General features: G+C 67.1%; 1 protein-coding gene across 3 annotated transcripts; it reads right to left on the bottom strand.

Annotated features, from left to right (window-relative positions):
* Positions 1 to 22: 22 nt before the first annotated feature.
* On the bottom strand, positions 23 to 27949 carry INF2 (inverted formin 2). 3 transcript variants are annotated; one of them, XM_081230357.1, is made up of 23 exons: positions 27785 to 27947; positions 16196 to 16595; positions 14787 to 14902; positions 14561 to 14720; positions 14112 to 14145; positions 13009 to 13150; positions 12192 to 12333; positions 11342 to 11980; positions 10759 to 10904; positions 10620 to 10681; positions 9863 to 9965; positions 9640 to 9725; positions 9001 to 9101; positions 8315 to 8385; positions 8119 to 8226; positions 7733 to 7803; positions 6643 to 6763; positions 6064 to 6228; positions 5878 to 5983; positions 5558 to 5698; positions 4291 to 4935; positions 3810 to 3866; positions 23 to 1032 (listed from the first exon to the last, which is right to left on the bottom strand). In XM_081230357.1, exons 2-22 carry the CDS (start codon positions 16584 to 16586, stop codon positions 3811 to 3813), a joined length of 3606 nt encoding a protein of 1201 aa, XP_081086483.1. In that variant the 5' UTR covers positions 16587 to 16595; positions 27785 to 27947; the 3' UTR covers positions 23 to 1032; position 3810. The 3 variants fall into 3 exon arrangements, with proteins under 3 accessions (XP_081086483.1, XP_081086485.1, XP_081086484.1); XM_081230359.1 differs by lacking the exon at positions 3810 to 3866; XM_081230358.1 differs by lacking the exons at positions 23 to 1032; positions 3810 to 3866 and having other exon boundaries at positions 4512 to 4935; positions 5558 to 5694; positions 27785 to 27949.

The following is a 27949-nucleotide window of genomic DNA, read 5'->3' as shown; positions in this document are numbered from 1 at the left end:
TGAATACAATGTAGTCACGTGCTGGGCAAGCTTTGCTCTTTATTGGCCAAAGTTCCTCCAGTCTCAGCAGCACACAGCGGGGGGTGGGGGGGGATGGGGGTGGGCGAGGGTGCAGTGCAGGCAGGGGGCCCACGGGACGAGGTCAGAGACAAGAGGCGGCAGCCCCTCTGGCTAGATCCGTCCGGTCCCCTAGGCCTGGATCCCAGCCTCCCCTCAGCCCAGCCGGGTCTGGAGGTGGGAGCAGCAGCTCGCAGGGCGGGCTGTGTTGTCGATGAGGGGACCAGGTCCTGGCTGTGGCCACAAGGGCAGACCCCTCCCTACCTCAGGGCTGGAGATGCTAGGATGCGTGTCAACTCCATGGGGTCCCTCCCCTTCTGAGGAGAGGGACGCTGGCCCTCCCATGCACTGTCAGACAACCTGCCTCTACCCAAAGGCCCTGGGGTCCTCTCACCCACCTATCCCCAACTGGACCACCACAGAACTGTAGAAACGCATAAACAATCCCATTTCAGTTAAACACGACTGCTTCAGATCAACTGAGTGGGCTCGCGGGATGAGCTGTGGCGCCGGGGCTCCAGCGCCCCCCGCCGCCTCGGCTAACCGCAGCTTCAGGGGGAGGGGGTCTGTGAGGGCCTGTCCCCAGAAGCAGCTGGGTGCCAGGTCACAAGCTCAGTGGTGCCCGGGCCCGCAGCCACCTGACCCTGCCCCCTGCAGGCTGCGGGCGGGCGCCGTGGTGCATGCGGTGTGGGGTCGGGGCTGGGCATCGGCGTTTGGAAAGCAAACCGCGAGGGGCTGGGGGCATTCAGGCAGGCCAGGAAGGCGCCAGGCGGGCCGGGCCCCAGTGCCTGCTGGGGTCCCAGCCGCAAGCCCCTGCCAGGGCTCCGGGAGACCGCGGCACTGGCTGGGTAAGGCACACAGTTTTGGTTTCCCGGGGGCCGGTCCCAGCCTGGCCCCGGAGGAGCCCCTCTTGGCAGCACGTCAGGCGGTCCTGCTGTGGGTCCTCTCACTTGGCTCTGGGCCGGGGCCTGAGGCCTGCGGGGAGCGAGAGGAAAGCACTCGGTCAGGAGCAGCCTTGCTGTGGGCAGTGGCAGGGGGCCCGCCTCAGGTCCCCAGGCTCCTGCTGCCCCCTGGTGAACCCTGCCCAGTGGGCTGCACCGCGTGTCCCCAGGTCCACTCGGACGGCAGGCCCTGTCTCTGGAGAAGCGAGCCTCACACAGGAAGCAGGTGCCAGCTGACCCCTGGCAAGATGGCTCGTCCACCTGTCCAGACTGGGTTTCACAAAGCACATTTCATCACCAGGCGGGCAGGGTCTCCCCAGGTCTCACTCCGTCTATACTCACGGGTCCCCACTGTCACCAGCTCTCCCTGGAGGCCCCAGTCACTTCCCCACTGGCCCCTCATGTGGACATCTCCTGCTGTGTCTTTCTGCAGCTCCGTCCTCAGGGCACCGGGCCCTACACCTATGGCTCCTGCCCCAGGCCGGCCCTGTGCCCACCCAGTGCCCTCCGTGCTCTCTCGTCCAGGGGCCCTCGCCCGGCTATTGCCCCCAGATGCCCTGCGCCCATGGCAGCCCGGAGCCAGGCGGCAGCGTGGGGCTTGAGGACCAGAGCTCAAGAGATGGGCCAGGAAGACGAGCAGGGCAGAAGCAGAGGGTCAGAGTCACCCACACTGTGGCTCCAGCCCCGGCCCCGCTGCAGGCCCCGGAGGGACAGTCAGGCGGGCCCGGGGCCCGGGCGGGCAGAGGGAGCGGGGGCGGGGCTGCACCCAGGAAAGGACCAGAGGAGCCGGCGGAGGCGCCCTGACGCCACTCCTCCCACTCTTCCCGTGGCCACGGGAGCATCGCAGCAGAGAACGGAACAGACCACCCACACTCGACACTTGCACGATTGAAAGGTGGCAGAAGAGACGTTTGTGGAAGGCACGACAGAACAGAAACGCTGCTGCAGACTGGGAGCCGTCCCTCCGGGCGTCCCCCACCTGCTGCTTGCTAATCAGAGTGAAAACAGCACTTGTGCAGCGGGGCTCTGCCAGAATCACCACCACAACACATCTGGGTCGGCATCAATGCCACCGACACCGGGACCAACGGGCCCCTGAGCCCCTCCCGCGATGCTCTGGGGGAGGACTCACGTCATGGGTGTAGGATTCCTGCCCTAAACGCAACCTGGACCCAGGTGGGGGACAAACAGGACACCTCCGAAGTGACTTCGTGTCTTGGGTGTTACGCAAGACACAAGGGGCTGGACGTGTGGTCCTGGGCAGGACTGTGTTTCCCGAAAAGCAAAGCAACGACTACGACAGGTAGACTGGGACCAGGGGTCACCCCGGCCGGGGATGCGGGTAAAAACAGCTCGGTGTCCGGGTGTGCAGGAGAATGGCCCTGACGTGGGGGCCCCGGGGACAAACCCCAGCACAAAGTATCCTGATGGCTGTAAGCAACTCTCAAATCGGTCCAGAAAGCTGCAGGGGGTTGGGGGAGCAATGCAGCAGATGTCAACAATTCTATGTTTTCCACATTTTTGTAATTTCAGGGTAAAGGGCAGGTGGTGTTCATTGGGACCTCCTCGCAAATGTCCTGTCAAGTTGAAGGTTTTTTCCAAATAAGAAGTTGGGGAGACAAGGAGGGTAGGGGTTCTTCCTCCTGTCCTAATACTGGGATGACGGGGCCCATGAGCCTGCAGACTGGGAGCCCCAGGCCTAGCCGGGGGTGGGCCGGGGGGGAACTCGGGGAGCACAGACCCTGCACTGGGCACAGCGGTCTTTCACCAGACAGTGGCCACACATGGTTGCTGTCCCCGAACCCACGGACTGCACACTCCAATGTCCCCCACACCTAGGGCCAGCAGCTGGGGCTGCAAGGACAAATCCTGGCCCCGAGGGACAGGCGGGTGCCCTCGTGAAAGCAGAGAGCCCAGCTCAGAACCCCCGGGGGGGCAAAGCCCCGCAGCGCAGGGTGAAGGCTGAGCCCGGCAGTGAGGATGGCCTGGGTCACAGCTGCACTGGGCAGCGCCCCGACCTCACCTCGAAGCCCTGTCCAAGCCCCGGGCACATCGGGCAGGAGATGCGTGAGGAACAGAGGGCGCCCCCCACAGAGCTGCCACCCGGGCGGGGCTCCGGGGCCCTGCACCAGATCACGGCCCACAGCACAGGCCAGGACGCCGTGGGGACCCAGGCCCGTCACTCTGGTTGCAGCTGTGAGCCTCGTCAAAGACCCTGACTGTCCCACCCCCTCGCGGGGGTCCCAGGAGGTGCCCACAGACCCACCCACTGCCTCCAGGGAGAGGACGCCTGTGCATCCCCACAGGGGCCAGTGGCCTGCCTGTCCCTGGCAGCGGCCTCCAGGGTCTTCCCTGTCCCTCACAGCCTCCCTGGGGACGTGTGTGGCTGGAGCCAGGGCCAGAGGAGGGCCGGGTGCCCTGTGGACAGACTCGGGGGAAACGAAGGCTGGGGGCCGGGAGTGAGCACGAGGCTCCGGCAAGGCGACCTCAGCCTGCCCGGCCGGGCCAAGGGCCACGCCATCCCCACCCTCCGGGCCCTGGAGCCCTGCTCCCCGAGGGCACCCCGGCTGGCCCTGTCCACCCCGTCGGCCCGGGGGAGGCTCTGAGGCCGCACCTCTCCCAACTAGGCGAGGCACGGCTCCAGCCCTCCTCCGAGAGGGAGGGGAAGCCGGGCACCAGGAGGGCCCCACCCCCACGGCCCGGGGGACGCTGGCTGCAGGGCAGGGGGAGCTGGGTTAGTGCCCAGGAGGGCCGGGCGCGGGCCCTGCCTCTGCCGCCACCGTTAGTGCTGCGAGCCAGGCTGGTACGTACCTTACTGGATCACACAGAGTCTTTTTGTTTTATTATCGTCAGGGTCAAGGGCAACCTCTGCTTCCAAATAAAAGAAACACGCTCAACAGCTCGCCCCTCACGAGCGACCCTGAACTCAGAGCGTGGATGCTGAGCTGAAACACAGCTGCGCCCCAGGCCCCTCGCCGCACCCTGCTGGAGGTGGCCTACGTAAGGCAGGGGTCGGTGGGTTAGAGGTGTGGCGGCTTGGAGGTGCCCCCCAAGGCTGCCCCTCCCGGTGCAGAGGCGCTGCCACCTCCTCTCTGGCAGGACACGGAGATGCCCCGGGAATCGCCCACGCTCGGGGGGCAGGGGTGGCAGCGGCCGGCCGCAAGGAGAGCTCCAGGGCCCTGGCGTGTGACGAATGAGCTCCAACCACACGCCAATGCCCCGAGCCCTGCCAACTCGCTCGCCCGGAACCCCTGCTCGGGGTATAAGGAGGGAGGGGGGAGCCCCAAGTTACCTTCCTGGCTCCTGGAGGGGCGCTTCTTCCTTCGCTTGCCTGTGCCCTTTGACGTCCGGCCCTGGGCCCTGGGGAGGGTGCCAGACCCTGATGAGTCAGTCACGGCATCCTCGGAGAAGGACCTGTCCAGGGAGGTGTCCAGAGCGGAGTCTGGGGCTGTGTGCTCCTCATCTTCGTCTCCGTCCCCACCACAGCCTGCACCAGGGAGGCCAGCACCGCGGCCGTGGGCAGCTGCGTCGTCCATGCCCTCGCTTGTGGTGTCAGCCTCGGCCTGGCAGGCGCCCGGAGGGGCCGTGGGTTCCTCGGTGTCTTGGCTCAAACCCGTTGCTTTGGAGGGCTTGTCACTGGAGAAGCTGAGGGGCTTCAGGGCCTGAGTGTCTCCCAGCACCAATGGCCAGGCACCTGCAGAGGGCTGGGGGGCCAGGGGCTCCTCGGTGGCCAGGACATCACTGGCATCCATGTACCAAGAAGAACGCCTCTCCAGGGACCCAGGACCACCCGTATCTGCTGAGTCTCCAGTGGGCTGGGGGCTGTTGGGGGTGGCATCCGCGAGACCCCAGCCGCGGGGCTCCTTGGCCGCTGCGGCGTCGAGACCAGGCTCAGATGTGGGGAGGCTGGTGCCTCCCCCGGGGTCCCTGGTGGCCACTGTGGATGGAGTACACATCAGTGGGGGGCAGGGGCCCGTCAGGGATCCCGATCCCCAGGGCCTGCCCAAGTCGAATACCAGCCACCCTGCAAAGCCCCCTCCCCGGGAAGCTTTTCCTGGTGGCCGAGTGTGGGTTCCCACAGGGCAGGCCTGGGCCTTGATGTCCACGGTCTGTCCACAGTGGGGGAGAGCAAGGGACGCTGGGCCCCGAGGTGATGGCACATGTCACCCCTGCCCCAGAGTCCCCAAGGAGTCCAAGGCAGCCCCCTCAGGAGTGGAGAGTCCCACCCCAGGGCCTCATGCCTGCCTCCTCCACCACCACAGAGCCCCTCTGAGTCCCAGGGCATCTGTCAGCGGGCCCACTGGCCCGACTCTTCTGCCGGCCTGGGGGCTGGACGGGCGGCCGTCACACCAGCCGAGGAGCCCTCTTGCAGCAGAGACATGCGGAAGCATAGTGGGGGTGGGCTGGCCCTTATCTCAGGGCAGCAGGGGAGAGGAGCGGGCTCTCCTGTGAAATCAAGGAGGGCTTCTTGGAGGAAGGGAGGTGCTGGGCTGCAAGGATGGCATAGCGTGGGGGTGGCGGGAAGCAAATGGTGACGGCAAGGTGCGGGAGGGTCTCACCAGGTGCCTTGTTCCTCGGAGGGTCTGCGGCCGTGTCCCCTCGGCCACGGGCCGTCTTGCGCAGCTGGAAGCCCTTCCTGATGTCAGCCAGCAAGGCATCGATGACACACACCTCCTCCTGCTTCCCGCCTCCCTGCCTGACTGAGAAGCCCAGAGACGCAGCTCAGAGGGTCCCTGGAGCCCACCCGGGGAATCGCCCCAGAGGAGGGGAGGTAGTGCTGCAAGGCTTCCAGGGAAGGAGGAGTGGCCACGGCCCAGACACGGTGCCCCCACCCCCACTCCCCCGTGGCCCGTCCCCACTGCCCCGGGCACAGCCTCACCAGGCTTCCCACCCTCGCCCCGCAGCCTCCGGGCCTCGTCCTCCTCCGCCAGCTGCTGCTTCCTCCTCTCAGCCCTGGCCGCCCGCTCCTTCCGGTCCTTGTTCTCCTGCAGGACAGACGCGGCCGGTGAGCCCGGCCCCCCATCACCCCGTTCCGCCCGCCCTACCGGCAACGGCGGGGGCCCACCTTCAGGGCGCGGGTGAAGAGGTCCCGGAAGGCCTTCATGGTGCTGAGCGTTTCCTCCAGGGACAGCTGCTGGGCATCCTCACACAGGTAGGCGGCCAGCTCCAGCTGCTTCTGCTTGATGGCCTGGAACACCTCCTCCACCTCCTGGGAGGCCGTGATGCCGGCCTGGGGGCACAGGGGCAGGGTCATGGCCCTGAGGGGGCACACGCAGGGCACCACCTGCTGTCATAAGGAGATGCCCAGGCTGGAGCCCCAGGGAGGGCGTGGTGGGGCCCATGGCCGCAGGAGGATGGCCACCGGCACAGGCCCTGCAGGTACTGTGGTCTCTGAGCAGGACCGAGGGTCTGAGCACTGCAGCTGCAGGATCAGGGATCAGAACAGGGGGCCGCCCTCCCGGGGAGGTGGGGTGTCTCTCACTCTGGTTCTCTCCTCCCCACGCTCACCTGCCCCCCGCCCAACTCGCCAGCCTACCTTACGGACCCCAGGTCTGACAGACTCCCCAACACTGGAGGGGCCCACCTCCCCAGAGACCACTGGGCAGCCGCTCCCTGCCCAGGGCCCCACCCGCCCAGCACTTGCCTGGAGGCGCTGGGAGTACTGCTCCTGCACCTCTGGGATGGAGGAAGACACCTTCTGTTCCATCTCCAGAAGCTTCTTCAGGTTAGTACTGCACTCCGAGTGGATGATCTCAAGGTTTATCCTGAAGGTGCCAGAGGGCTGGTAAGGTCAGGTGACAGCTGGTGTCCAGGCTTGCTGGGACAACGGGAGACCCCTGGACTGCACAGCCTCAGGGACAGCGGGGACCCCAGACTGCACACCCTAAGGGACAGTGGGGACCCCAGGCTGCACACCCTTAGGGACAGCGGGGACCCCAGGACTGCACAGCCTTAGGGACAGTGGGGACCCCCGGACTGCACAGCCTCAGGGACGGGGGGACCCCAGAGTGCACACACTTAGGGACAGCGGGGACCCCCGGACTGCACAGCCTCAGGGACGGGGGGACCCCAGAGTGCACACACTTAGGGACAGTGGGGACCCCCGGACTGCACACCCACTGGCTGCCAGAAACACGCCAGAGCTTTCAGATGGGCTGAGTGGTGCTGGGATGAAGGGCCCACCCTAGCAAGTGCTGCGCTGTCAGGACAGTGACCCCCGCGGACCAGCCTGTTCTCCTCGCCTGACCCTCCACAAGGCTCAGCAGCGCCACGACCAGAGGACCTTCCACAGTGGCGTGGTGCCAGGCAGGGCCTGTGCTGCGAGTGTGGACCCTGGAGGTGGATGGCCCGGGCTGCCTTCCCAGAGCTGCACCTGGGCTATGTGACCCCATGGACCCGGCCCTGCTTCCCCAGGCCTCAGCTTCCCTCCTTGTACAAGGGGGTGGCACGGCCTCGTCTTGAAGGTTAACCTCTTGAAGAGGGTGCGTTAGACCAGCCCCTGGCGTGAGCGTACCCAGGCCGTTCCCCAACACCCCAGGCCTCAGCTTCTTCCTCTAGGTCACATGGCCACAGGCCACGGTGGATGCGAGGTCTTGCCCAGGGTGAGAGTGAGTGTCTATCAGGCAGCAGATCCTGGGGGCCCGGGGTGGTGCCGCAACGTGCGACCCAGCCTAGCCCAGCCGCCCCACTGGCCGGGGAGCGGGCGGTGGGGGGGCAGGGCAGGAGGTACCTACCCTGCCGCTCGGGAGGGCGGCTCCAGGTCCTGGGGCAGCTGCAGGAGGTCCGGATGGCTCTCCTCCACCTCCTGCAACACGACGTGTCCAGTGAGACCCGCTGAGGCCACCCTGCAACCCCCCACCCTCAGTAGCTGTGGTTCAGGGCCCTCGGAAAGCCCTCGGCACCCTGGGCCTCCAAGGCCTTCCCTCGGGCCTGGCCGGATTCTGCTAGTTTTGCTCTCCTTGGGGTCTGGGGAGGGACGGAGGCCAGTTGGAGTGGGTGAGGACTGCGGGGGGTGCAGTGGTGTGAAGGGGAGACCAGGGGCTCGGATGGGAGCCCAGAGGGGCTGCGAGCAGAGTGGGGCGTGGGCGCCACCCTGAAGGCCCCCCAGGCCCGCGGGCACCTCCAGCACGTGGTGCAGCAGTGTGACGCGGCTCTGCTGGGCCTTGGTCTCTGTGAGCTTCAGCAGCGTGCTCATCTTGAAGCCGTCAGCGTCCCCGGTGTGGCTGCCCTGCGAGGGTGGGAAGTGAGCCTCTCAGCCCGGCCAGGGGCCCGGCGGGGATCAGGGAGCAAGGGCGGGCTCCGTGCTGCTCACTCACGTAGTTGAGGAAGTTCCCGATTTTCAGGATCAGCAGGCAGAAGACGGGCAGCCGGTGGCTGGCGAGCAGGCCTGCAGGACGGCGTCCCTTCACTGCCTCCCGCACCCGCTCCCCGCACCCTACCCCACCCCCCGCCTCCCCGCTAGGCTCCAGGGCACGACGGAGCGGGCAGGGCAGCGGAACCCTGACCGAAAGAGAGCCTGGAGGCTCCGGAAGCAGGAGCGACATAGGCGCTCACTGAACCTCACGCCCCCGGGGGCAGGTGACCACTGCCCGTTCTGGGGGCGAGGACACTGAGGGCAACCTTCTGGAACCTGCAGCCACCCTGGCTCTCCGTCTGTGGCCAAGGCGACAGGGGACATCCCCACCCGGCGTGCGACCCCAGCGGAACGGAGCCACGCCTCGGTGGTCAGGCCCGTCCGTGTCCCTGCCCGGTGGCTGGGGACTCCTCGCTCAGGGAAAGCGGTGTGCGTGTGTGTGCGTGTACGTGTGTCGGCGTGGGCACGCGTGAGTGCGTGCACGGCTCAGGCTTCAGGACGGGGCGGTGGTCTACAGGGAGGGGAAGGTTAGCACACCCAGGCGCCTCCGCGGTCCGAGGGGCGGCCTCCGCGGTCCGAGGGGCGGCCTCCACGGTCCGAGGGGCGCCCTCCACGGCCTGCCCGCCCCCAGCCGGGTGCCGCACTCACCCTCGCAGGCGGCAAGCAGCAGCTGGGCCTTGGGCCGCACCATGTCCAGCACAACAGCCGTCTCCTCACACAGCAGCATGCACTCGACCCGGAGCTGGTAGCTGGAGCGGCAGAGCGGGAGCTCAGGACCCGGGGGCCTCCACCCACTTGCCCTGGGCCCGAAGGGTCCTCTCGGCACAGAGCTGGTGGGCGTGGTCCCACGGTCTGGCCCCGTTCAGCATGCACCTTTCCCGGCCGGGCCCCAGGTGGGATGCAGCAGGCCTGGCGTGGGCCTGGGAAGGGCGCTCCGGACAAGCCCCTGGCTGCCGAAGACGAGGGCCGGCGCTCCCCCATGGGGCACCCCTCCCTCCTAGAACAGAGGCCTTCCCGGGGGTCACACAGGGGGGCCCGGGCCTGCCTGCTGGAGGCCACACAGCCCTGCCCACTGCCCACCCCCAATGCCGTCGCCAGCCTGGAGGAAGGCCCCAGCCCACAGCGTCCCCTCCAAGGGCCCCACGGCTAGGGGCAGCACCAGTGCTATCTGTACCGCTCTTCGTGGAACCCTGGGGACGGGTCTACACAGCCCTGCTCTCTCCTCTGGGTCTGGGCCCAGCTCCCGCCCCATGGGCAGGCCCTTGGGTCCGGGGCTGCCAAGCTCACCAGGGGATATCCAGCAGGAGTAGGTAGAACTGGTCGGCGCTGGCCAGCCTGGCCCGATCCTCTGTGAAGGAGCGCAGGTGTTCAATCTGCAACAGGAGGCCCACGCGTGCTCACCCAGGAGGCCTGCGGCGGCTCGCTGAGGTGCCCGCTCACCAGGCACAGCCCTGGGTGGAGCTGCAGGCCCCTTGGGCTCCCCCAACGCACACCTCTTGGGCCCACTCACCTCGTGCTTCTCGGGAAGGAGCTTGCGGAGCTGCTTGAGGACCTCCACGTCAAACTTGGTGGTGTCCCCAGCCCGGATCATAGCGGTGACCTCCTCGTTGGAGCTGGAGGGGTGAGAGGACAGGGGTGGTCGCACGAAGCACCCCACTTGGCCTCCTCGGGACCCTGCCAGCCTGGGACGGCCCTCGGCCCACGACACCTCTGCTGGTCATACCCGGGTTGCCTCCCACACCTAGGAGGTCGCAGGGGCCAGGGCTGCGGGGCACAGAGAAGGCAAGCCACCTGCCTGGGGTCACACAGTAATGAGGCTGGTGGCTGAATGGAACACTCCCCATCTGCCAGAGCACCCTCTTCCTCCTCCTTCCAGGGGGCTGCTCAGGACGGTACCCAGTGAGCTCCCGGGTACGACACCTGCTGCAGGGAAGGGCTCAAGGGCTGGGAGGCTGGGCCACATCCTCAGCCTGGCTTGGCCACTGCCTGTCTGTGGCTTAAGGGGTCCCCACCACTCTCTGGGTCTCATTTTCCCCAGGGAGTCTGGCCTGGTGGTCTCCAGAGCCCCCAGCTGGGGTCCTCTGTGGCTGTTACCCTGCCATCTCTAGCCCCAGGGATGGGAATGTGAACTTCCCAGGGTGGCCTACAGAGGGCACTGCTGAGCCCAAGATGTGGAGCGGGTCAGGCGGGGCCTGGGAGTGTGACCGGGGCTTGGCGGGAGGGGCCGGCTCTGCGACACCAGCTGTTCTCAGATCCTCGCAGCTCACCATTTAAACTGCTTCAGGAAGATGTTGAGGTTCAGACTCTTCTTGGAGTCCAGAAAAGTGATCTGGAAAACATCCGTGACCCATCAGTACCTGGAGGGCAGCCACGGAGCCCTATCTAAGCCCCTGGCCCCGGCCCTACCTCCTTGGGCTCCTTCCTGGCTGGGGCCACTGCTTGTTCCTTGGGCTTGGCCACGGGGAAGGAGAAGAGCCGCTCGATGCTGGAGAAGTCAGGCTCCACCACCTCAGCGTCCGGGCTGCTCAGTGACGCCCACATAGAGCTGCACTCTGCGGGCAAGGGGGCTGCCAGTCAGGCTCACACCTACTCCGGGAGTCTGGGGTGCAGGTGGCCCGGGCCTTGGAGGGCTGGCAGGGGTGCCCTGCCTGGGGCCCAGCCCAGGGCAAGCACACAGCAGGCACTTAATAACTGCCTGGCAAAGGAAGCCCTCCAGCTGATGTCATGCCACGTTATGTGGGTGTGGCTGCACGGGGGGGCCTGCGTCCAGGCTGGCTGGTGACCTGGCCTCTAGCCAGCCTTGGCCTTGACCTTCTCTGAGCCATCAGCACCCTCAGCCCATGGGCGGCATCAGAGACACACACTGGCCTGCAGCTGGGGGAGGAGAGGGGCCTTAGAGGTGACCCCTGACCTATTCCTGCCCCGGCTGCCCCCCATGGCAGCCAAGCCCCTGCCCTCAGAGGGAAGCCACCTGGGGGCTTGGACTCACCTCGGGCCACGCTGGACGGCAGCTTCTGCCAATTCAGCTTCTTCATGCGCAGGGTGGGGGGGTGCACCCGCCGGTGGCTGGGGACCCAGGCGGAGCCCAGGTTGTGGCTCACGGTGATCTCCTCCATGCCGTCCGCTGCAGGGGGCCCGGAGGTGCCCGGCAGGGGCGGGGGTGGGGGCGGGCACCCCAAGCCTGGGGGTGGAGGCGGGGGGGGTATGGTCCCACTAGGGCCAGGCAGTGGGGGAGGTGGGGGTGAAGGGAACGCGGTCCCCAGGCTCGGCAGGGGCGGGGGTGGAGGAGGTGGGGGGGGTGGGGGCGGGGGACAGGTTGCGGTGCCAGGCAGGGGGGGTGCAGCTGGGGGCGGGGTGGGCTCCAGCTGCTCCGGGGTTGTGGGCTGCGGTGCCATCCTGCCACTCTCGCCCTGGACGCTGGCAACGTGCAGGCCAGCGAGGGCTGCCGCTGGCTGCTGGCCCCCGACACCCACTGTCGGGGCACCGGTGTTCTGGGGGGAGTTGCCCCTTCGATTCTGGCTGAGGTTGACCTGGACGCCCTTGTGGGCCTTGTCCAGGGAGTGCAGGCGGGGCCGCCCCTTGATGGACAGGAGCCGCTCGACCATCTCCTCCAGGGTGCACTCCTGGGCTGGGGTGGGGACAGCCAGGTCAGGGTAGGGGGCATCCGGAAAGGGGCGGCCCCCTCCCTCAGGCAGGGGCGGGTTAAGGACCGAGGCTGGCCCCCTCCCCCCACAGGCTAAGAACCCAGGGTCTGCCCACCGGGCTGGGGTCAGGGAGGGGGACGCGGACGGGGGCTAAGGGCACGGGGCCCCAGCCCCCACCCCATCCCACCCACTCACTGTCACTGGCCAGGAGCACGGCCCGGTTCACCAGGCTCTCCAGGGCCTCCCAGAGCAGCTGGCTGGAGCGGAGGGTGGGCTCCAGATGCAGGAGGCCCTGCAGCACAGACAGCAGGTGGGCAGACACTGGAGAGCAGCTCACCTGGGCAGGGTGGGCAAGGAGTAGGGGGTCACAGCCCTTGCCTCCCGGGGAGCGTCCACCCCGTCACCCCTCTGTGCCCCACAGCGGCCCTGGCGATGCGCCTGAGTCAGGGTTCCCTGACGGGAACGCCGGTGACACCTGGGGTCAGGTCACCGTGTGGGGGCGGTCCGTGCACTGTGGGACGTGCAGCAGCATCCCTGGGCTCCACCCACTGGAAGCCAGTTGCACCCCTGCTCAGCTGTGACAACTCCAGACGTCTCCAGATGTTTCTGGATGCCCCTGGGGACGCTGGCCCCTGGCTGAGAGCTGCTGGGTTCGGTGAAGGGAGCGGCTGAGCTGGACCAGAACCCAGCGCCTGACTCTCGCTGGTCCCGAAGTCCCCTTGGTACCCCTCACGGTGGCCGGTGGGCTGGGCCCAGGACAGTGCAGCCAGCCTGTCCTCCTGGGTCCTGCGGCCCTGGCTCTGGCCGGGGACAGCCCAGACCCAGCCCCAGGCAGCGGGCTCCAGCCTCTGCCTCGCTCCAGCCCCCCGGCCCTCTCAGCTCCGGATGTGGCTCCCCCCGGCCCCAGCAGGGCAGGGTATGACCAGGGCAGGACACGAGGCCCCTTCCAGCCCTGAGCCCACTGGCCCCTCCCTCCAGACAGTCCCGGGAGGGGCTGCCCGCCCCGGCCCACCTTGTGGAAGAGGGAGGCGAAGACCTCCTGGTGGCTGCTGACGTCGATGCCCCCGAAGACCCGCAGCAGCTCCTCCTCGTCCTCAGCCTTGGCCTCCCTGAAGGCCTCCAGCTGGATCAGCAGGTCCTCGTCCTCCAGGTCTCTGAGGCGGGAGGGTGGGAGGGGGGCAGGCAGGCTCAGCGGGCTGCTCCCCCAGCCTCACCCCCACCGGACAGGCGCGCAGACAGCCCTGAGCAGGGCCTGTGGCCTGCAGGTGGCCGCCATAGCTGGGGGCAGCGTGGTCTGTTGGGCCGGCCTCTCCGGTCAGCTCCGCGCCCCTCGGGAGAGGAAGCGCGAATTCTCACACTCGCAGGGACAGACGGAGGGGCCGTGCTGCGGGGGGCACGGTAGGGAGGGCAGGCCCTCCTCTGGGTGCTGGAGGGCGGCACCAAGGCTGCCCCTGAGGGGTCCCCCCGGCCTCTGCAAGCAGGCACGGGGCTCTGGCCTGAGCGGGGGGCTGTGCGTTCACCAAGCCCAGCACAGGCCTGTCCTCAGCCTGGGCAACGAGCCGCCACCTCAGCGCCCAGCAGACCTCTGCCGGAGGCCGGCGCAGCACCAGTCGCACCAGCTGGGGCTCCTACTCCTGGGGTCGCCGCCTGCCCACTTCCCTGGGGGTGGAGGCCCCACCCTGGAGAGTGGTCCTAATAAGGCCTGGGATGGGGTTCTCAGCTACACGGGTTTCTAGATGTCCATTTAAATCTGAATTTTAGGTAAAACACTGAACGACATTTAGTACAAGTACATCCGTGCGACATGCGGGACATACTTATACCACCAGAGCGATCTGTTGTCTACCTACGATCCAGTTTAACTGGGCGTCCTGTACCATACCTGGTAACTTAGTTTCCAGGGGCAGCTCCCGAGCCCCTGGGCGGGAAATTCTGCTTAATGGCCTGTCCAGCAGCGCTAGGGATGGCCAGCTGGGTTCTCCCTGGGACCTGGCCCCAGGAGGGGTGGGCCTGCTGGGGCTACTCCAGGAAGCCCCCTCCCTGCCCATCTGGAGGTGCTGCTTGGGCCCCAGGGGGAAGGGGGGCCTGGCTCTGGGGAGCAGAGTGGGGACTCACCGCAGCCGCGTCAGAACGTCCAGCAGCTGCAGCCCTGGGAACGGACAGGTGAGCCTCAGAGGCTGCTGCTCGGGCTGCCAACCCCTGGGTCACCCGCACCTTTGACACCTTCATCTCCACCCTTTCCCTGGGCTCACTCCTACCAGCCAAAGCACCCGGCCCGCTCCCTCGGGACACTGGGGATATGGGGCTCTCGGGGGAGACCACACTGGACGCACAGTGGTCCCCAGTAAACGGTCACTGGCACAGCCAACAGGGCTGGGGCTGGAACTGGACGTCAGAGGACCCGCCTCCCTCCACTGCCCGGCAGCCTTGCACAGAGCCCTCCAGGGCTAGCGTCCAGGGGTCCTGAGGCCCTCGGTCCACCGACGGGAGCAGGGGGAGGCACCAGGCTTCCCGGGCCCGCGCAGAGCCTCTGGGGCCCGTGGCGGAGGTCCGGGCGGGGCTACCGATGAACTCGCTGCGCAGCTGGGCGCGGGCACGGACGTCCTCGGGGCCCAGGATGATGGCATTGACCACACTGAGCAGGGTGGCCGCGTAGGGCACGTTGTCGCTGTCCGCGAGCTCGTTCATGATGACGCTGAAGCGGTACTGCTGGCTGCACACCGTCTGCAGGGCGGGCAGCGGTCAGTGTGCCCCCGGGCCCCACCCAGGCGCCAGCCACCCACCGCTCACCTTGTAGTGGTCCAGGGCGTCCAGGGTCAGGGCGTGGCCCTCGGGCGAGTAGACGCACAGGGCCGCTAACAGCTCCAGCACCTGCTTCTTGACCATCACGTTGGATGTGTCCAGGGCTGCCAAGGGCAGGGGGCCTCTCAGAGGGGCCCACCGACCCCCAGCCCGGGCTTCTCCCCCTCCCGCCCCTCCCCCCTCTGTGCCCGCCGCCCATCCTGGGCTCCCACACTTTAGCTGCCAAGTACGCGGCTGGCAGAGGCCAGGGGCGCTCCGTATCGGCCCACCGCCCACATCAGGCGCTGGCCTCTCCAGATGCGCCCACCGTCCCCGGGACCACGGGGAGGGGTGTGGAGGCAGGCACGGCCCCAGTCACCCGGGGTCGACTCCCGCTGACCCTCAGGTCTAAGGGGGCCCCTGCGGGCTCCAGGCCCAAGGCCAACACTGGCAGCCCTCCCAGGGCTGAGCCCGTGTTTTCTCCAAACTTAGACCAATTGTGTTTACGGCAGACACAGCCTGCGATGCCTGCTTGTCCCCATGTACCCCTGCCTCCCACTGCATTCCCGGAGCTGGGAAAGTTTTGGGGGTGTCTCTTGGCCGGCCCTGCTGAGACTAAGGCACAAAGGACTCCACAGACAGCAACAGCCGGGCCTGGCCGGGTGGTCGCTGGTTTGCTCGCCCACACAGGCCCTGCCCGCCCCGGAGCCCCAAGCATCGTGGGAGCAGCGCAGCCTGGTAGGCAAAGAGCACGCGGTGACCACTGTCCACCAAGGGCCACTCGCGGTCTCTCCCAAGGGCTGAGGACTAAGTCTGGCTGCAGTCCAGGGAGACTTCCTAGAAGACATGACAGTGAGCCAGAACTTGAAGGGGGAGCAGGACTTGGCGGGCACAGGAGGGCACAGCAGCCTGAGCGGAGGATGGAGACTGGGGGCCGGCGGCTGGGGAAGGAGAAGCCCCAGGTGGCCCGAGCAGGGATGGGGGCGGGGAGGGGGGTGGAGGTGGAGAACGATGCCATTGGCAGGGGCCGCACACCTGAAGGGCTGAGGCCTGGCTGAGGCCGAGGAGCTTGGAGCCAGGCGAAGTGGAAGCGGGCCCCTCAGGTGGACGTGTGTTTCTGACCCAGGTGACTCCAGCTGCCACAGTGTGGACGGGGGCCCGGAGGCCAGAGACTGGGGAGGGGGCAGGGCCCAAACTAGCACAGGGCTAGGTGGAAAAGCAGGGCAAAGTCACAGAACAGAGTGGGCAACTAGGTGCAGCTGGTAGAGGATCACGGCTCCAAGGTGACCTGGAGGCTTCAGACTTAGGGAAGATGGGAAACTGGTTCCTCCTCCAGGAAGTCCTCCCTGGCTGCCGGGCCAAGCTCTCTCTTCCTGTGCCCCAGCCCCCCCACCGCCTTTCCCAGCCCGGAGTCTCACCCTGGGAGAGCTGGCGCACGTAGGCCTGGTTGCTGAGGATGTACTGGATGCCCTCCTGGGAGTTCATGACGGCGCGCACGCAACTGATGCAGGTGAGCTGCAGCAGGGCGTCGGCGATGCGGGCCACGCCGCGGCCCGAAAGGCGCGCCAGGGCCTCGAGCAGGAGGTCCAGGCCACTCTGCTCCAGGAACTGCACCATCCAGCCACCGTCGCTGCTCTCCAGCCGCTTGCGCAGCCCCGAGTAGTTGACCACGGAGGGCATCTGCAGGAGCCGGATGCACAGCTCGGGCTCAGCGCTCTCCAGGTTGGCCTCCGTGGGGTCCGAGTCCTGAGGCCCCAGCTTCTCCTTCAGCGCTGCCCACTTGCGCTGCGCACCCTCCTTCACCGACATCTTGCAGAACTGTGGGGCCAGAGGAGAGGGGTGTCAGCCCGGAGCCCGGCCCCGGGCCCAGAGGGGAGCCACGGCCCAGCTTGGCCCCTGGCTGGTCAGTGGAGGCAACGTCCCCTGCTCCGAGCCTCCACCTGCCAACTGGGGACTCACTGCGTTTCTTGATGATGCCCAGGCCTGCCCAGGGGACGAGGCAGACCCTCGTCCCACCAGGGCTGCCACTGCCCACGGGCTTCCCTTGTGCCAGGCTCTGCTTACACCCATCCCTGTCTCGATCATCCTGGCAACCAGGGAGGCAGCTCCGCTGTCCTCACTGAAGGCGCCAGGACCCCAGAAGGCTACACTGGCAGGAATACCACTGGCCCAGCGGTGACGAGGCAGCAAACATGGTGTCTCCGGGGCTCCCTCATCTGGCCCCAGGGTGCTTCCCCTGCCCAGTGGACAGAATCAGATGGGGACAATAGGGTGGGTGGGGACAATTCCAGACCCTGGTCATTTCTAGCCGGCCCACAGCATCGGGCATGTGCCTGGGGAGGGGGGCTGACTCAAGGGGCATGTCCACTGCCCACCCAATTCTGGGCAAGACCAGGGCCCTGTGGGGAGCAGCCCTGCCAGGCCCCCGTTTCTGTGGGTCTCACTCTGTCGATCTGGGTGCAGTGGAGGACCAGCGTCCCCAGGCCTGTGGCTCTGGGAGACTGACCCGGATGGAGCTGCAGGAGGTATGATCGCCGCCCAGAGAACATCCCCCGGAGGCCGACGGGTGACCCAGCCCAGAATGACCCCCAGACGTGCCCTTCCCAAAACAGAACAGCGGGACAGGCGGGCTGTGCCTCTGTGTCATCACCACACCCACCGAGCCCTCTCCCTGGGGCCCTGGGCTGTGACGCTGTCCCCAACCACAGACCCTGGGACTGGCCCCCAGAGGTCAGGGGCAGTCCAGGCTCTTCTGCGACCATGTATGGCTTGGATCTTATATTTAGCGTGTGAGAAGGACAGCGTGGAGGGAGGCCTCAGGGGCAGGGCAGGGCACGGCCACACCACTGTGTCTCATGCCCGGGGCCTGGTGCCAGCACTGCCCACACCGGCCCTTGGCCTCCCACCACCCGGCAGGCGGGCACAGTGCGCCCCCACTTCACAGGAGGGGACATGGAGGCGGCACCCTGGGAAACCAGATCACGTGCCCGTGGCCCCCGAGACGGAAACGGCAGAGCTGAGGTCGGAGCCCGGAGGGCGGCCTGAGGCCCTCGGGATGCTGGATGTCCAGGGCAGCGCCACCCTCAGGGCTGCTGGCCCTGGTAAGTTAGAGGGGAGGCCCGCGGGGCCACCTGCAGTCACGGGAGACAGGCTGGGCGGGGCTCACGGCTGTCACTCGCGGAGGTCCTGCTCCCCCTCCGCCCGGGTGAGGGTCTCGGGCCTCCTCCCTCGAGCTTCCGGAACCACCCGCCTCGCCCCCGCCTGCCCGGAGCACAGAGAACAGCCAGAGGCCTCCTGGAGTTCCAGCAGCCCCTCCTCTGTGTGCACCAGGAGTCCAGCATCCTCCCCCCACCCTTCATCCTCCACCTGCCCACCTGCCCTGCGGGACCCATGGGGTCCCTCCAGGAAGCAGCCTGGCTGGGGGGAGAGAGGGCTGACCCACAAGTACCCCCAGCCCTGACCCTCCCAGCAGACCCTGGCCGAGCCCGTTCCCTCACCTGCACCAGCGTCGGGCCGCTGGCAGCATCCTGAGCGGTGGGAGGTGAAGGGCCTGCGGGGTGCTCCTCAGCCCTCCCCCAGGGGCCCCCACGGCCTGGGTCCTGTGCTGGGCCAGGCCGGCTGGAGGACCCGGAGCTCTCCCCGTGACTGCACCCTCCCAGGCCCGGCCGCCTCACACCCCCAGGCACTCACCCAGATTCGCAGGACCTTCCGGCTGCCTCGGCCCATCGACTCTGGGCCCCGCCACCGGCTGGCCCTCACGCTCTCCTGGCTTCTCATCACTGCTGACCCCTGAACTGCCCGGTACCAGCCGTGGCCCTGGTCCCTCCCAGGCAGCCTCTCAGTGGAGGAGAGGGGGGCCCCTCCCACCAGCACCACGGAGGGCACGGCAGACGGACCTCGGCGCACACCGCCACCCGCCGAGGGTGCTGCTGCTTAAGGAGGACCCGGGACCGACCCTCCCCTCCCGCCCCGCCCCCACTGGCCCGAGTCCCTGGCTGCTTGGCACAGGCTGAGTGGACAGAGTGCGAACCCTCCCAGGCCAGCGTCTGGCCTCCAAGTGTCCTCGCCAGCCAAGAGCCCCAGGGGTCCCTGGATGCAGAGGCAGCCGTGTCACCAGAGCCACCATCCTCCCAGTCCACACCCAATTCCTGGGCCCACCGGCTCGCTGTCCTGAAAGACCCCCCCACAGGAGCCCTGGGTCTGCAGGAGGGGAAGCACAGCGGGGGACCAGCCCTGCCCTCCACCTGTCCACGAAGGAACCTATGCCATGTGCCCTGGCACCGAGCTCTGCCCCAGGAGCCGTGTGGGGCAGCGACGGTGTGCAGGGCTCGGCTGGCCACGGCCCAGTGAGCACAGGGCATCCAGCTGGGAGAGCAAGCTCAGCTAGGGACCCAGAGGCTTACGTGGGGTGGCTTTTCTCCCTCAGTGATGCCCACCAGGTGGCCCATCATCCAGGGCCATCAGGCCCCGGGCCAAGGACATCTTCCTAGAAATGTTCCAACTGGTTTTCAGGATAAAAACTGAATACATAAATGGACCACGACCAGACCATATATAAGCATGGAACTCTGAGCCACGGCTGCAGCCACCGGACCGGGCCACCCAGCCACCATCACAGGAAGCAGCCCAGGAAGCAGCCTGCTCCCTCTGCGCCAGACCTGCAGGAAGGCAGACCTCCATCTCTAGCGACAGCCCAGGAACCCCTACAACCGCCCTGTGACATCCCCCCACAGCCGGGACCTGATCAGTAACCCACGGCTTCCATTGTTTTTGTCGTCGCTTCCAACTGGGGAAAAACAGACGTGCCCCCAGCCATCACGTGGACGCCCCGCGTCTTATGGGCCGTCCAGCTTCCCAGTCCCACAGCCCCCATCACGACCAAGGCCCCCTTTTTCCTGTAAAGAAGCTTTCTGTACACAGAAAATATTTTAACATATTAACATATATTATATAATATGCATGTAGACGGGTATGTCTGTATGTAACGTTCTATGTCTGTAGGAACCAGCCAGCAGACAACTCCCTGGCTGCAGCAGCTTGGAATAAACAGCCTTTGCTTGTTCCCATCCGGGTGGTGGCTGAGCGTTTCCAAAGGGAGCACCGGAGGAAATCAACCTTTACTGCTTGCTCCCAGGAGCACAGGCTGTGGGGACGGCCCTTCCTGACAACACCCGGGACGCCGCGTGGGAGGGAGCGTGGTGGAAGGCTGGTGCCTCCTTCCTGGGCTCACCGGCTGTGCGCCCAGGGGAGTTACTCTGCCCCTCTGTTCTCCATCTGTGAAGTGTCTCCGAGGGCTGCAGTGGGTTTCCGTGCAGACGCTGCACCCGGTGGGCGGAGCGAGCGCGCAGAGCTCTCCCGGCTCCTGTCATCCTGTCCGTGGTGCCTGCCTCTCTGCCCTCGGGCCTGCTCAGCCCTGGCCCACGGCACAGCCAGTCCAGGCACAGCCAGTCCAGGCACCGAGACCCGGCGGCCCGTGGGGACCAACCCAGCATAGTCTTGTCAGGGCGGGGCGGGGGCGGGGCCGAAGCTCAGTAATGTTCCCAGTTCTGCGGGGGGTGGGGGGCGCTGGGGGTGGTGTGGTGGTGCAGATGAGGTGGGTGGCCAGCCTGCCCAGGGCAGGGCAGGGCCTGCACAGGAATTTGGAATGGCAGACCTTTTTTTGCAGCCAGCCCGGCAGGCTTAAGAAGAACACGACCACCTGGGGCTCCCAGGGGTCCAAGTTCAAGTGGCTCAGGCCAGCCCCCGTCCCTTGGCAACTGAAGCACCCCCATTTGTCCTCCAAGCAGTCCGCCCCACCCCTGCACCAAAACTACAGGGGCAGTGACCCTCTGCAGAGAGACCCTGAGGCTCTGACATTAGTGGGATGTTGCCCGTGGATCTCTAACGTTCACCTTTTTTCTTCCATTAACGTGGAGTTTCCACATGGACGGGGTCATGCCTTCCCCTTCGGACGGGGACTCCAGAAGGTAGGTTCTCCCTCAGAGCTCTCCTAGGGTCAGCCCACCGATCTGGGTGTCCTGCTCATGGGCACTCGCCCAGCCCACACAGATGCCACGTCCTCAGACACCCAGCTGGCTCTCCTCCCGCACCTGGCCAGCCTGACATACTGATGCTGACACCTCCACCTGGGCACCCTCACGCTTGGGCAGCTGTGCACTCTCGGGAAGCCACCACCCCTGCTTGGCAGTCATCAAACTGAGTGCGCGCGTATGGCGGGGGCAGGGTCAAAGCTGGCCTCCCAGACCTACCAGACCAGCCCCTGCAGATGGAGAAACTGAGCCAGAGAGGGTGAGCCGGTCCAGGCAGGCACTGGGCACCGAGCTGTGTGCTGGGCACGGCTGCTGGGAAGCCCTGCACGGATCCATCGGACTCTGAGCAGCGTGGTAGGCTGGGGAAGCCCAGACTCGGGGCTAAGCACTTGGCACCTTGTGGAGGTGGGTGAGGCCTTCTGTTCCCCAATCCCTACAAGGGCTGGCGGAGGGGCTCTGGGGCTGGAGCGGGGGCCAGGGCTAAGGAAGGTGCCGGGGAGGGGACTGGCTGCCTGAGGCTGGGGAGACAGCTTTGGGGCAGCCCTGCCAGCATCAGCAAAGGGGCTGGGGTGCTTCTGGGCCCGGAGCCAGCAAGGGCGGGTGCGGGTGCAAAGAGTTAGCTCGTCTTCCCCCGGGTGGGCGTGAAACAGCAGGAGGGGGGTTCCGGAACTGGAGGCAGGGGCTGCCACACTGTATTTTTAGCTCCTACAAGAACCCAAATTTTTCCACTGCCTGGCAACTGTTGGATTACATTCCTGGCAGCTCCTGGAGCTCAGGGGCAGCCCGGGCCCTGCCGGGTAGCAGGGGGAGCTGAGCCTGCCCTGCTGTGACGCCGCTGCCCCTCCTTTCCAGGATCTCGGCTCCTGTGTCATCTGCACCGGGCCCCGAGCCCTCAGGGTGCCTCAACTGTGTGGGTCACCCCCTGTGGGCTCACCCCAGGTAGGGGGTCCTGTGCACAGTGGGCCTCGGGGAAGGAACCGAGCATCCACCCATCGCCTGCCTGTCCCCGGGTGTGGAGTGCGCAGGGTCCTCACGGTTCCCTGGCCCGTCTCCCGTCCAAGGAGCCCTCCCGCCCGCCGCACATGCCGTCTCCAGGATGGGGTGTGAGGCCCCTGCCTCCGGAGCCCTCACTGCGTCCAGCAGCGGGACAGAGGGGTCCGCTGGGAGGTGGGTGGGCGCCAAGACATTCGCGGCAGCACCGAATTAAAACCCAGAGATGACAACCAGGATGCCAGGCGCACTGTGTGGGATTCCAACCATGTGAAATGTGACGTGTCGCACAAGACACGTGCCAAACGCTAAGAGATGATGCAGCCACGGTGAATATGGTCATTTCCGTAATTATAAAGGCACAGAGCAAGCAAAGTTACAGCAGGAGACCAGCAGCATCTCACAGAGGGAGCTGGGCGTCGAGCAGGTCCACCCCCAGCTCAGGTCGCCGGGGTGAGCTCCGTCTTCTGTACAGTTAGCTAGTGGAGGAGAGCCGGGGGCCCGGGCGGCCCACTGTGCCCAGGGATCTGGAGCAGGCTGGAGTCCTGACCGACGTGGCCCGCGCACAGCCTCCTCCTTAGGAGCAGAAGCTGCTAGGAGCCGCACAGGGAGGCCCTGGGGCAGGGAACTGACTCGGGTGAATGGGAAACGCCAGCTGGAGGCGGGGGGTGCCGCCCTACCCTGGGCTCACCGGGAGGAGGGTCCCCGCAGTGCAGCCCTGAGCTGGGCACTGTGGGAGTCTGGGCTTCTGGGAAGGGCCTGGGGGCAATGTGGGAGCCCTGTTCCCTGGGGATGAGCCAGCTTGGATGCAGGGAGAGAACAGAAGGGTGGAGGTACCCACATCAGGAAGCCAGGCTTTCGCTTCCACCTGCCCTGCGGGCTCACAGGAACCGGGTCTGTCCTCGCCTCCCGCTGTCACCTGGTCTCTGGGCCTCGGCCTCCCCAGCTGCACACGAGCAGAGCCAATGGGGAGCTCCCAGAGGGCCTGGCCACCTCTGCCAGTCTCAGGGCTCTGGCCCAGGTTCTGGGGGATCCCAGGCCGGGAGGGAGGGGACCGGCTCAGGGGCCAACGGTGACAGAGGCCACTGCCGCCCTCTGGAGCTGGGTCAGCTCTGACAGCAAACACTTGAGGGAGGTGATGGCTGCAGACCTGCGGTTAGGGAGTGAGCGAGGGCGGGGAGCTCGGCGGCCCCGCGGGTGGCAAGGCGGCGTCTGGCCACAGCTTCCACCCATAGGGCTCCGCTGGGCCGCACGCAGACTTCAGGCTCGCCACCAGCGTCCCCTCTGTATGGGTTCTCTCCCCCAAGACCAGACGTAGCTCAGAGCAGCCTCCTCCAGGAAGCCCCGTGTCCCCCCCCCCGCCCCGGCCTCCTGCTGCCCTCAGCAAAGGCCTCTCCCAGGAGGGAGGAGGACCCTTGGTGTCCAGGGAAGGGAAGGAGAAGGCCAGCTTCAAGCCCTGATTGCCCTGTGCTTGTATAGGCCTCAGGGTCTCGGGGGAGGACATGAAGGCCACCCACTGCCTGCCCCAGGGGGCCCCCACCCACCCCCGCCTGTCCTGCGTCCCCATTCCAGGCTGCCTGCCCAGAGTAGGGAGAACAAAGCAGCAGATTGTGGCGGGGAGGGGCCCAGCCTGCACAGCCTGGCGCTGCCAAGGGCTGCAGCCAGGGCCTGGGGGCAGGGAACAGCTCAAGTTCTAGCTGAGGCCAGGCTCTGCTGCTGACCGGCCGCGTCCCTTGGGCAACACACAGGACCGCCGGGCCCTGGATTCCGTCCTCACACAGGGGTGAGCATGTTGGTGCCACCTCCCCACCCCAGTCTGCCGACAGACCCACGGATGCCACCTGCAGAGCGGGCCAGTAACTGCCAGGAAGTGCTGCGCCCCACTGCCTACCAGTCCACTGTGCGTGACGTCGCCTCGGCCAGGCTGCCGTGGCCGACACTGAGCTGGAATGGAGCGTGCCTCTTCTCCAGTCCCCGCTCAGCATCCCTGGGCTACCCACCCCAGAGAGCCGGTGCCAGGAGCCTGGCCCTACCGGGCAAGTGGGATCCTGAGCATTGGGCACAAGATGCTGTGTGCTGTTCCTTGCCAGACACCGAGGGGCCAGGCCCATCCTGGACTTGGTTTTCTCATCTGCAAAATGGCCAGACTGTTGTCCAGGGACCGTGGGTTGGCTGGGCCAGTACCATCTGCACAGGCGCCGGGGCCTGCCTGGCCAGTGAGGCCCCTCCCAGGTGGCTCCCCGCCTCCGCTCAGGTGACCTCCTAGGTCCTGCCCCTGGGCCTCTGTCCTGGCCGCCCATCCCATCGCTCTGCCGCCTTCCACAGGCAGCCCCGACTGCACTGCCTCCACTGCACGGCCTGGCCCAGCCCCTGGGTTGACAGCCTGGAAACACCAGGCAGGGGCCATGATGTCCCCAAAGTGGGCAGCATCCGACCTGGGCACGCGGGGCTGGCGTTCTCAGGCCACTCACACCTGTGCAGGTGGGGCGGCGGAGCCAGGTCGGGAAGCGGGACGGGCAGCACCCCTCCCCACCCTGGGGCTGGGTGAAGAGCAGATGTCTGTTTCCCGGCTGCGGTGCGCAGGCGGCAGTGCCGAGCTGTACATACTTGGAGCAGAAATGGGGACACGGGCTCGGGGACATGGATGGTGGGAGAGGCAGGCTGCACACCGAGGCCACATCCCAGGGCCTCAGAGGACCGGGACCAGGCCGGACAGGGAGACTGAGACCCTCTCACCCAGCTGGGCAGGGCCCATGCTGGCACCCACGCCCACACCCACCAGCACTTGGTGAGGACCAAGGTCAAGCTCAGGGATGGAGAAGCCCCTGCCCCACCAGCTGGGTCTGCTGGGACTGTGTGTACGCGTGTGGAGTGGGGGAACCAGCACTGTCTGGCACAGCAGGGGGCTGGGGCCAGCCTCTGCTCACACAGCCGAGCGGGGTCTCAGAGGTAACGCAGGGAAACCGTGGCCCAGGGCTGTGATGTGGCCAGAGTGGGCGGCCCGGCCCCGCCCCTCGCCCCCGACCCACTGCGCTCCCCTTTGATGCTAGGCCTCGGTGGCACCACCTGCAAAACAGGAAGCAGAAACAGCCTCCACCTCTCCAGGCGTGTGCCTCCCACCCACGGAGGGCTTCGCTAATGGCCCCGGCCAGCCGGGCCTCCAGCCGCGCTGGCCTTGCACCCCGTCCCAGGGAGGCCTCCACCTTCCCGAGCGGGTGGGCCCAGGCACAACCTCACGGGAGCTGGTGGTCCTCCCTCCTCCTTCCTGCCCCTCCCTTCCCACTGGGCCCAGCTCACAGGATGGGGGGAGGCGGAGGGTGCTCCGGCAGCCTGTGAGCAGGGGCCGCTGCCCAGGGCACGCAGCAGGTGCAGCTGGGAAAGCTGCAGCGGGGGAGGGCGCTGCGATGGGGCGGGGGAGGGCGCTGCGATGGGGCAGGACGGGCAGGCGGAAGGAGAAGGCGGCCTTGGCCCTGGCCCTTCTGTGTCAGACAGTGCAGGGAGCGGGGCCTTTCCGTCCGTCACCCACCTGCGACTGCTTCCGCACCTCCCGCCCCCAGCCACGGCCAGGAGGGTCCACCGCCCTGATGGGCCGGCAGCTCCCGGGCTCCAGGGCGGCTGTCTGTCTGCATTGGCTGCTCTGCACTCACAGGTGGGTGCCCTGAGGGTGGGCCGGCACCCCCTCCCCGCATTGGGGGCCAGGGGTGGGGGGCGCTGCTTGGCCAGGACAAAGCTCTCCTAAATCCTAGGGCATCGGGCCTGGAACCCAGAGGCTGCTGCACCCACGTGCTTGCTCTTCCTGTGGGAACTGCGGCGGTGATGAGGGGCGGGGGGAGAGCCTTGACCTCCAAGTGCTCCCCGGGGGCCGGCCAGTTCTCCCCCAGCCCCCGGGGCAGCACCTCCCGCATGCCCAGCGTGGTGGAGGCCACGCTCTGGCCACCACAGCTGGGAGGGGAGCATGAGCGCTGACGCACACAGTAGGGGCTTCACAGACATCTCTCGCCAGGAGGGCTGGTTCTGTCACCGAACCACCCCGTGTCTCAGCCTCCTCTTCCCCGTGAAACAGACAAGAATCCCAAGGCTCACCCTTACCCAGGGACAGCGTGAGGCTCAGAGATCACGGTGGGAACGCGGCAGGCTAGTTCACTCGGTCCCCCTCTCCTTCACTGATTCAGCCCACAGACCCTCAGACCGTGGGGGGACTTCGCCTCCGGGTTCCTCCTCTGGGTGCCCTCAAAAGCCAGGGGCTCGAGCTCACCTCAGGCAAAGCCCCCCGCCAGGGTCCAGGCCAGGCCAGCTGGTCACACCTGCACCCAGGGCGGCGCCCCATCATCATCCAGTTACCATCCATCCCTCCTGCAGTCCCACAAACCACTAACTTTTCCAACCTGGAAAACAACTGCACTTTGAGGAAAGGCAAACGGAATCGATTCAGGGTACAGCTTCCAGGTCCCAAATGTGGGGTGTGTGTAATTAGCTCCGACAGCCTGTCAGCACCTCCACAAAGCGGGGGCCCCCACCTGACGGTTAACTCTCTGCCGCCAAGGAGCGGAGCCTCAACGGACTTGCGGCCTGGATGGGTGACAGGAGGGGCAGCCCCACCTGGTCGCCTGGGTTCACGCCCCCCGGCAGTGCCCCCTCCGCCTGCCCACCCGCCCCGATGACCTGTCAGCCCCGGGCTGGGGGCCGGGAACTCTTGTGGAAGAGACGGGAGGAGGGGCCTGGGCAGTGGTCGGGACGGGCCTACCGCACCACCCTGGCTCTTTGAGCAGAAAGTTGATGCCGGCCTGGAGAGGGGTGGGGACAGTGTGAAGTCTCAGACTCCAGACCTGGAACCAAACTCCCATCCACAGCTGCTACAAGAGGGCTGCAACATGCACTACCCAAAGCCCGCCACCCTGGGAAACACCATGACGGGGTCTGGGGCCTTGTTCTGGGTCCCCAACTCCTTCACTGCTGGGCGACAGAGGAGGTTCACGCCTGAGCAAGTGTCCCCACCCTTCAGGGTGCAGGTGGGGAGGCTGAGGCCCAGAGAAGGCCGGAGTCCTGGCCGGCTCCCACTGCCGGAGGGAGAAGGGGGCGGGGCTGGTGGGGAGGGGACTTCCTGACTCCAGCTCCTCCATGGGTGTGCCTGACCTCTGGCCTTGTTCCTGATTCCCAGCTGGGGCAGGGTCATGGCCACCTTAGCTGCTCTGACTCCTGGTGTGTGTGTCCAGCTGGGGTGGGGCACTAAAGCTGCGGTCACAACTGAGGCCGGCCACCATGCAGCCTGGGGCCCTGGGTCACAGAGGCTCAGGAAGCCAGGCAGACAAGTCTCCCTTCGTATCTCCCCAGGAGCAGCCAGGGTTTGTGGAAGCACGGATTCCCTCCTGAGGCTATGGTCACTCCCGGGTTCCTCCCCAGGAAAGGGGCCCAGGAGTGGGACCGGAGCAGCACAGGGCCAGACTACCAGCCCCATTTTGGAGGAACCCGGAGCAGTGACGGGGGCTCGCTCCCCCAAGGCCTGCCTATGGGGGTGCCAGGGCCCCGTGTGCGCCCACCTGCATCCAGGCGGCTACAGACCCAGCAGCCCAGGCGGGGCCGCAGGCCGCCGCATGCCTTGTGGTGCCACGCGAAGTTGAAGTTTATTTCCCCAACTGCGGCTGATTCATAGTCAGGATGTAGTAGCCGCGAGGCGGGTAAATTCTGCCCGCACCGGACAGGGCGGAGGCCCGGCCGACCCTCGGCCCACCACTCGAGGGCAGCGCTCGCTCGGGCGGCGTCTCCGCGCCGGAGCCGGCAGTCCGGGGTGGGGCGCGAGCCGGCGGGGCCGAGGCCCCTCAGGGTCCCCGGTCGGGAGCCGGGATCCCGCCGCCCTGCGCGCGGGGATGCTGGGCGCCACCCCGGGCGCACACGCCGCTCCCCCAACCCCACTCACCGGCCCCAAGCGCCCCCATGGCCCGGACTCAGTTTCCCCGCGGCTCCTGGCCGGCCCAGAGGTAGCGGACTTACCGGGAGGGGACGGCGGCGGAGGGCGGGTATATTAGGCCAGCGCTCGGTCCGCGTCGGGTCAGGAGCTGCGGACTGCCTGCCCACAGCGGGGCTCCGCACAGCTCGAGCTCCGGCTCCGCAGGGCGCGCGGGAGGAAGAAGAGGCACCGCCCAGCCCCGCCCGCCG

The sequence above is a fragment of the Mesoplodon bidens genome, assembly GCF_964165515.1.
Source record: "Mesoplodon bidens genome assembly, chromosome: 3".
Lineage (NCBI taxonomy): Eukaryota > Metazoa > Chordata > Mammalia > Artiodactyla > Ziphiidae > Mesoplodon > Mesoplodon bidens.
Note: the sequence above shows the minus strand (reverse complement) of the source record. Positions and strands in the feature narration are given on the sequence as shown.

What these genes read in the sequence shown, in the direction of transcription:
- INF2 (XM_081230357.1), bottom strand. Translation starts at nt 16,586, where the DNA reads ATGTCGGTGAAGGAGGGTGCGCAGCGCAAGTGGGCAGCGCTGAAGGAG. An exon ending in GACGTTCTGACGCGGCTGCG is followed by an intron (nt 13,151 to 14,111) that starts GTGAGTCCCCAC and finishes CTCCCGCCTCAG; the next exon opens with AGACCTGGAGGACGAGGACC. An exon ending in TCTTCACCCGCGCCCTGAAG is followed by an intron (nt 5,984 to 6,063) that starts GTGGGCCCCCGC and finishes TCTGTCCTGCAG; the next exon opens with GAGAACAAGGACCGGAAGGA.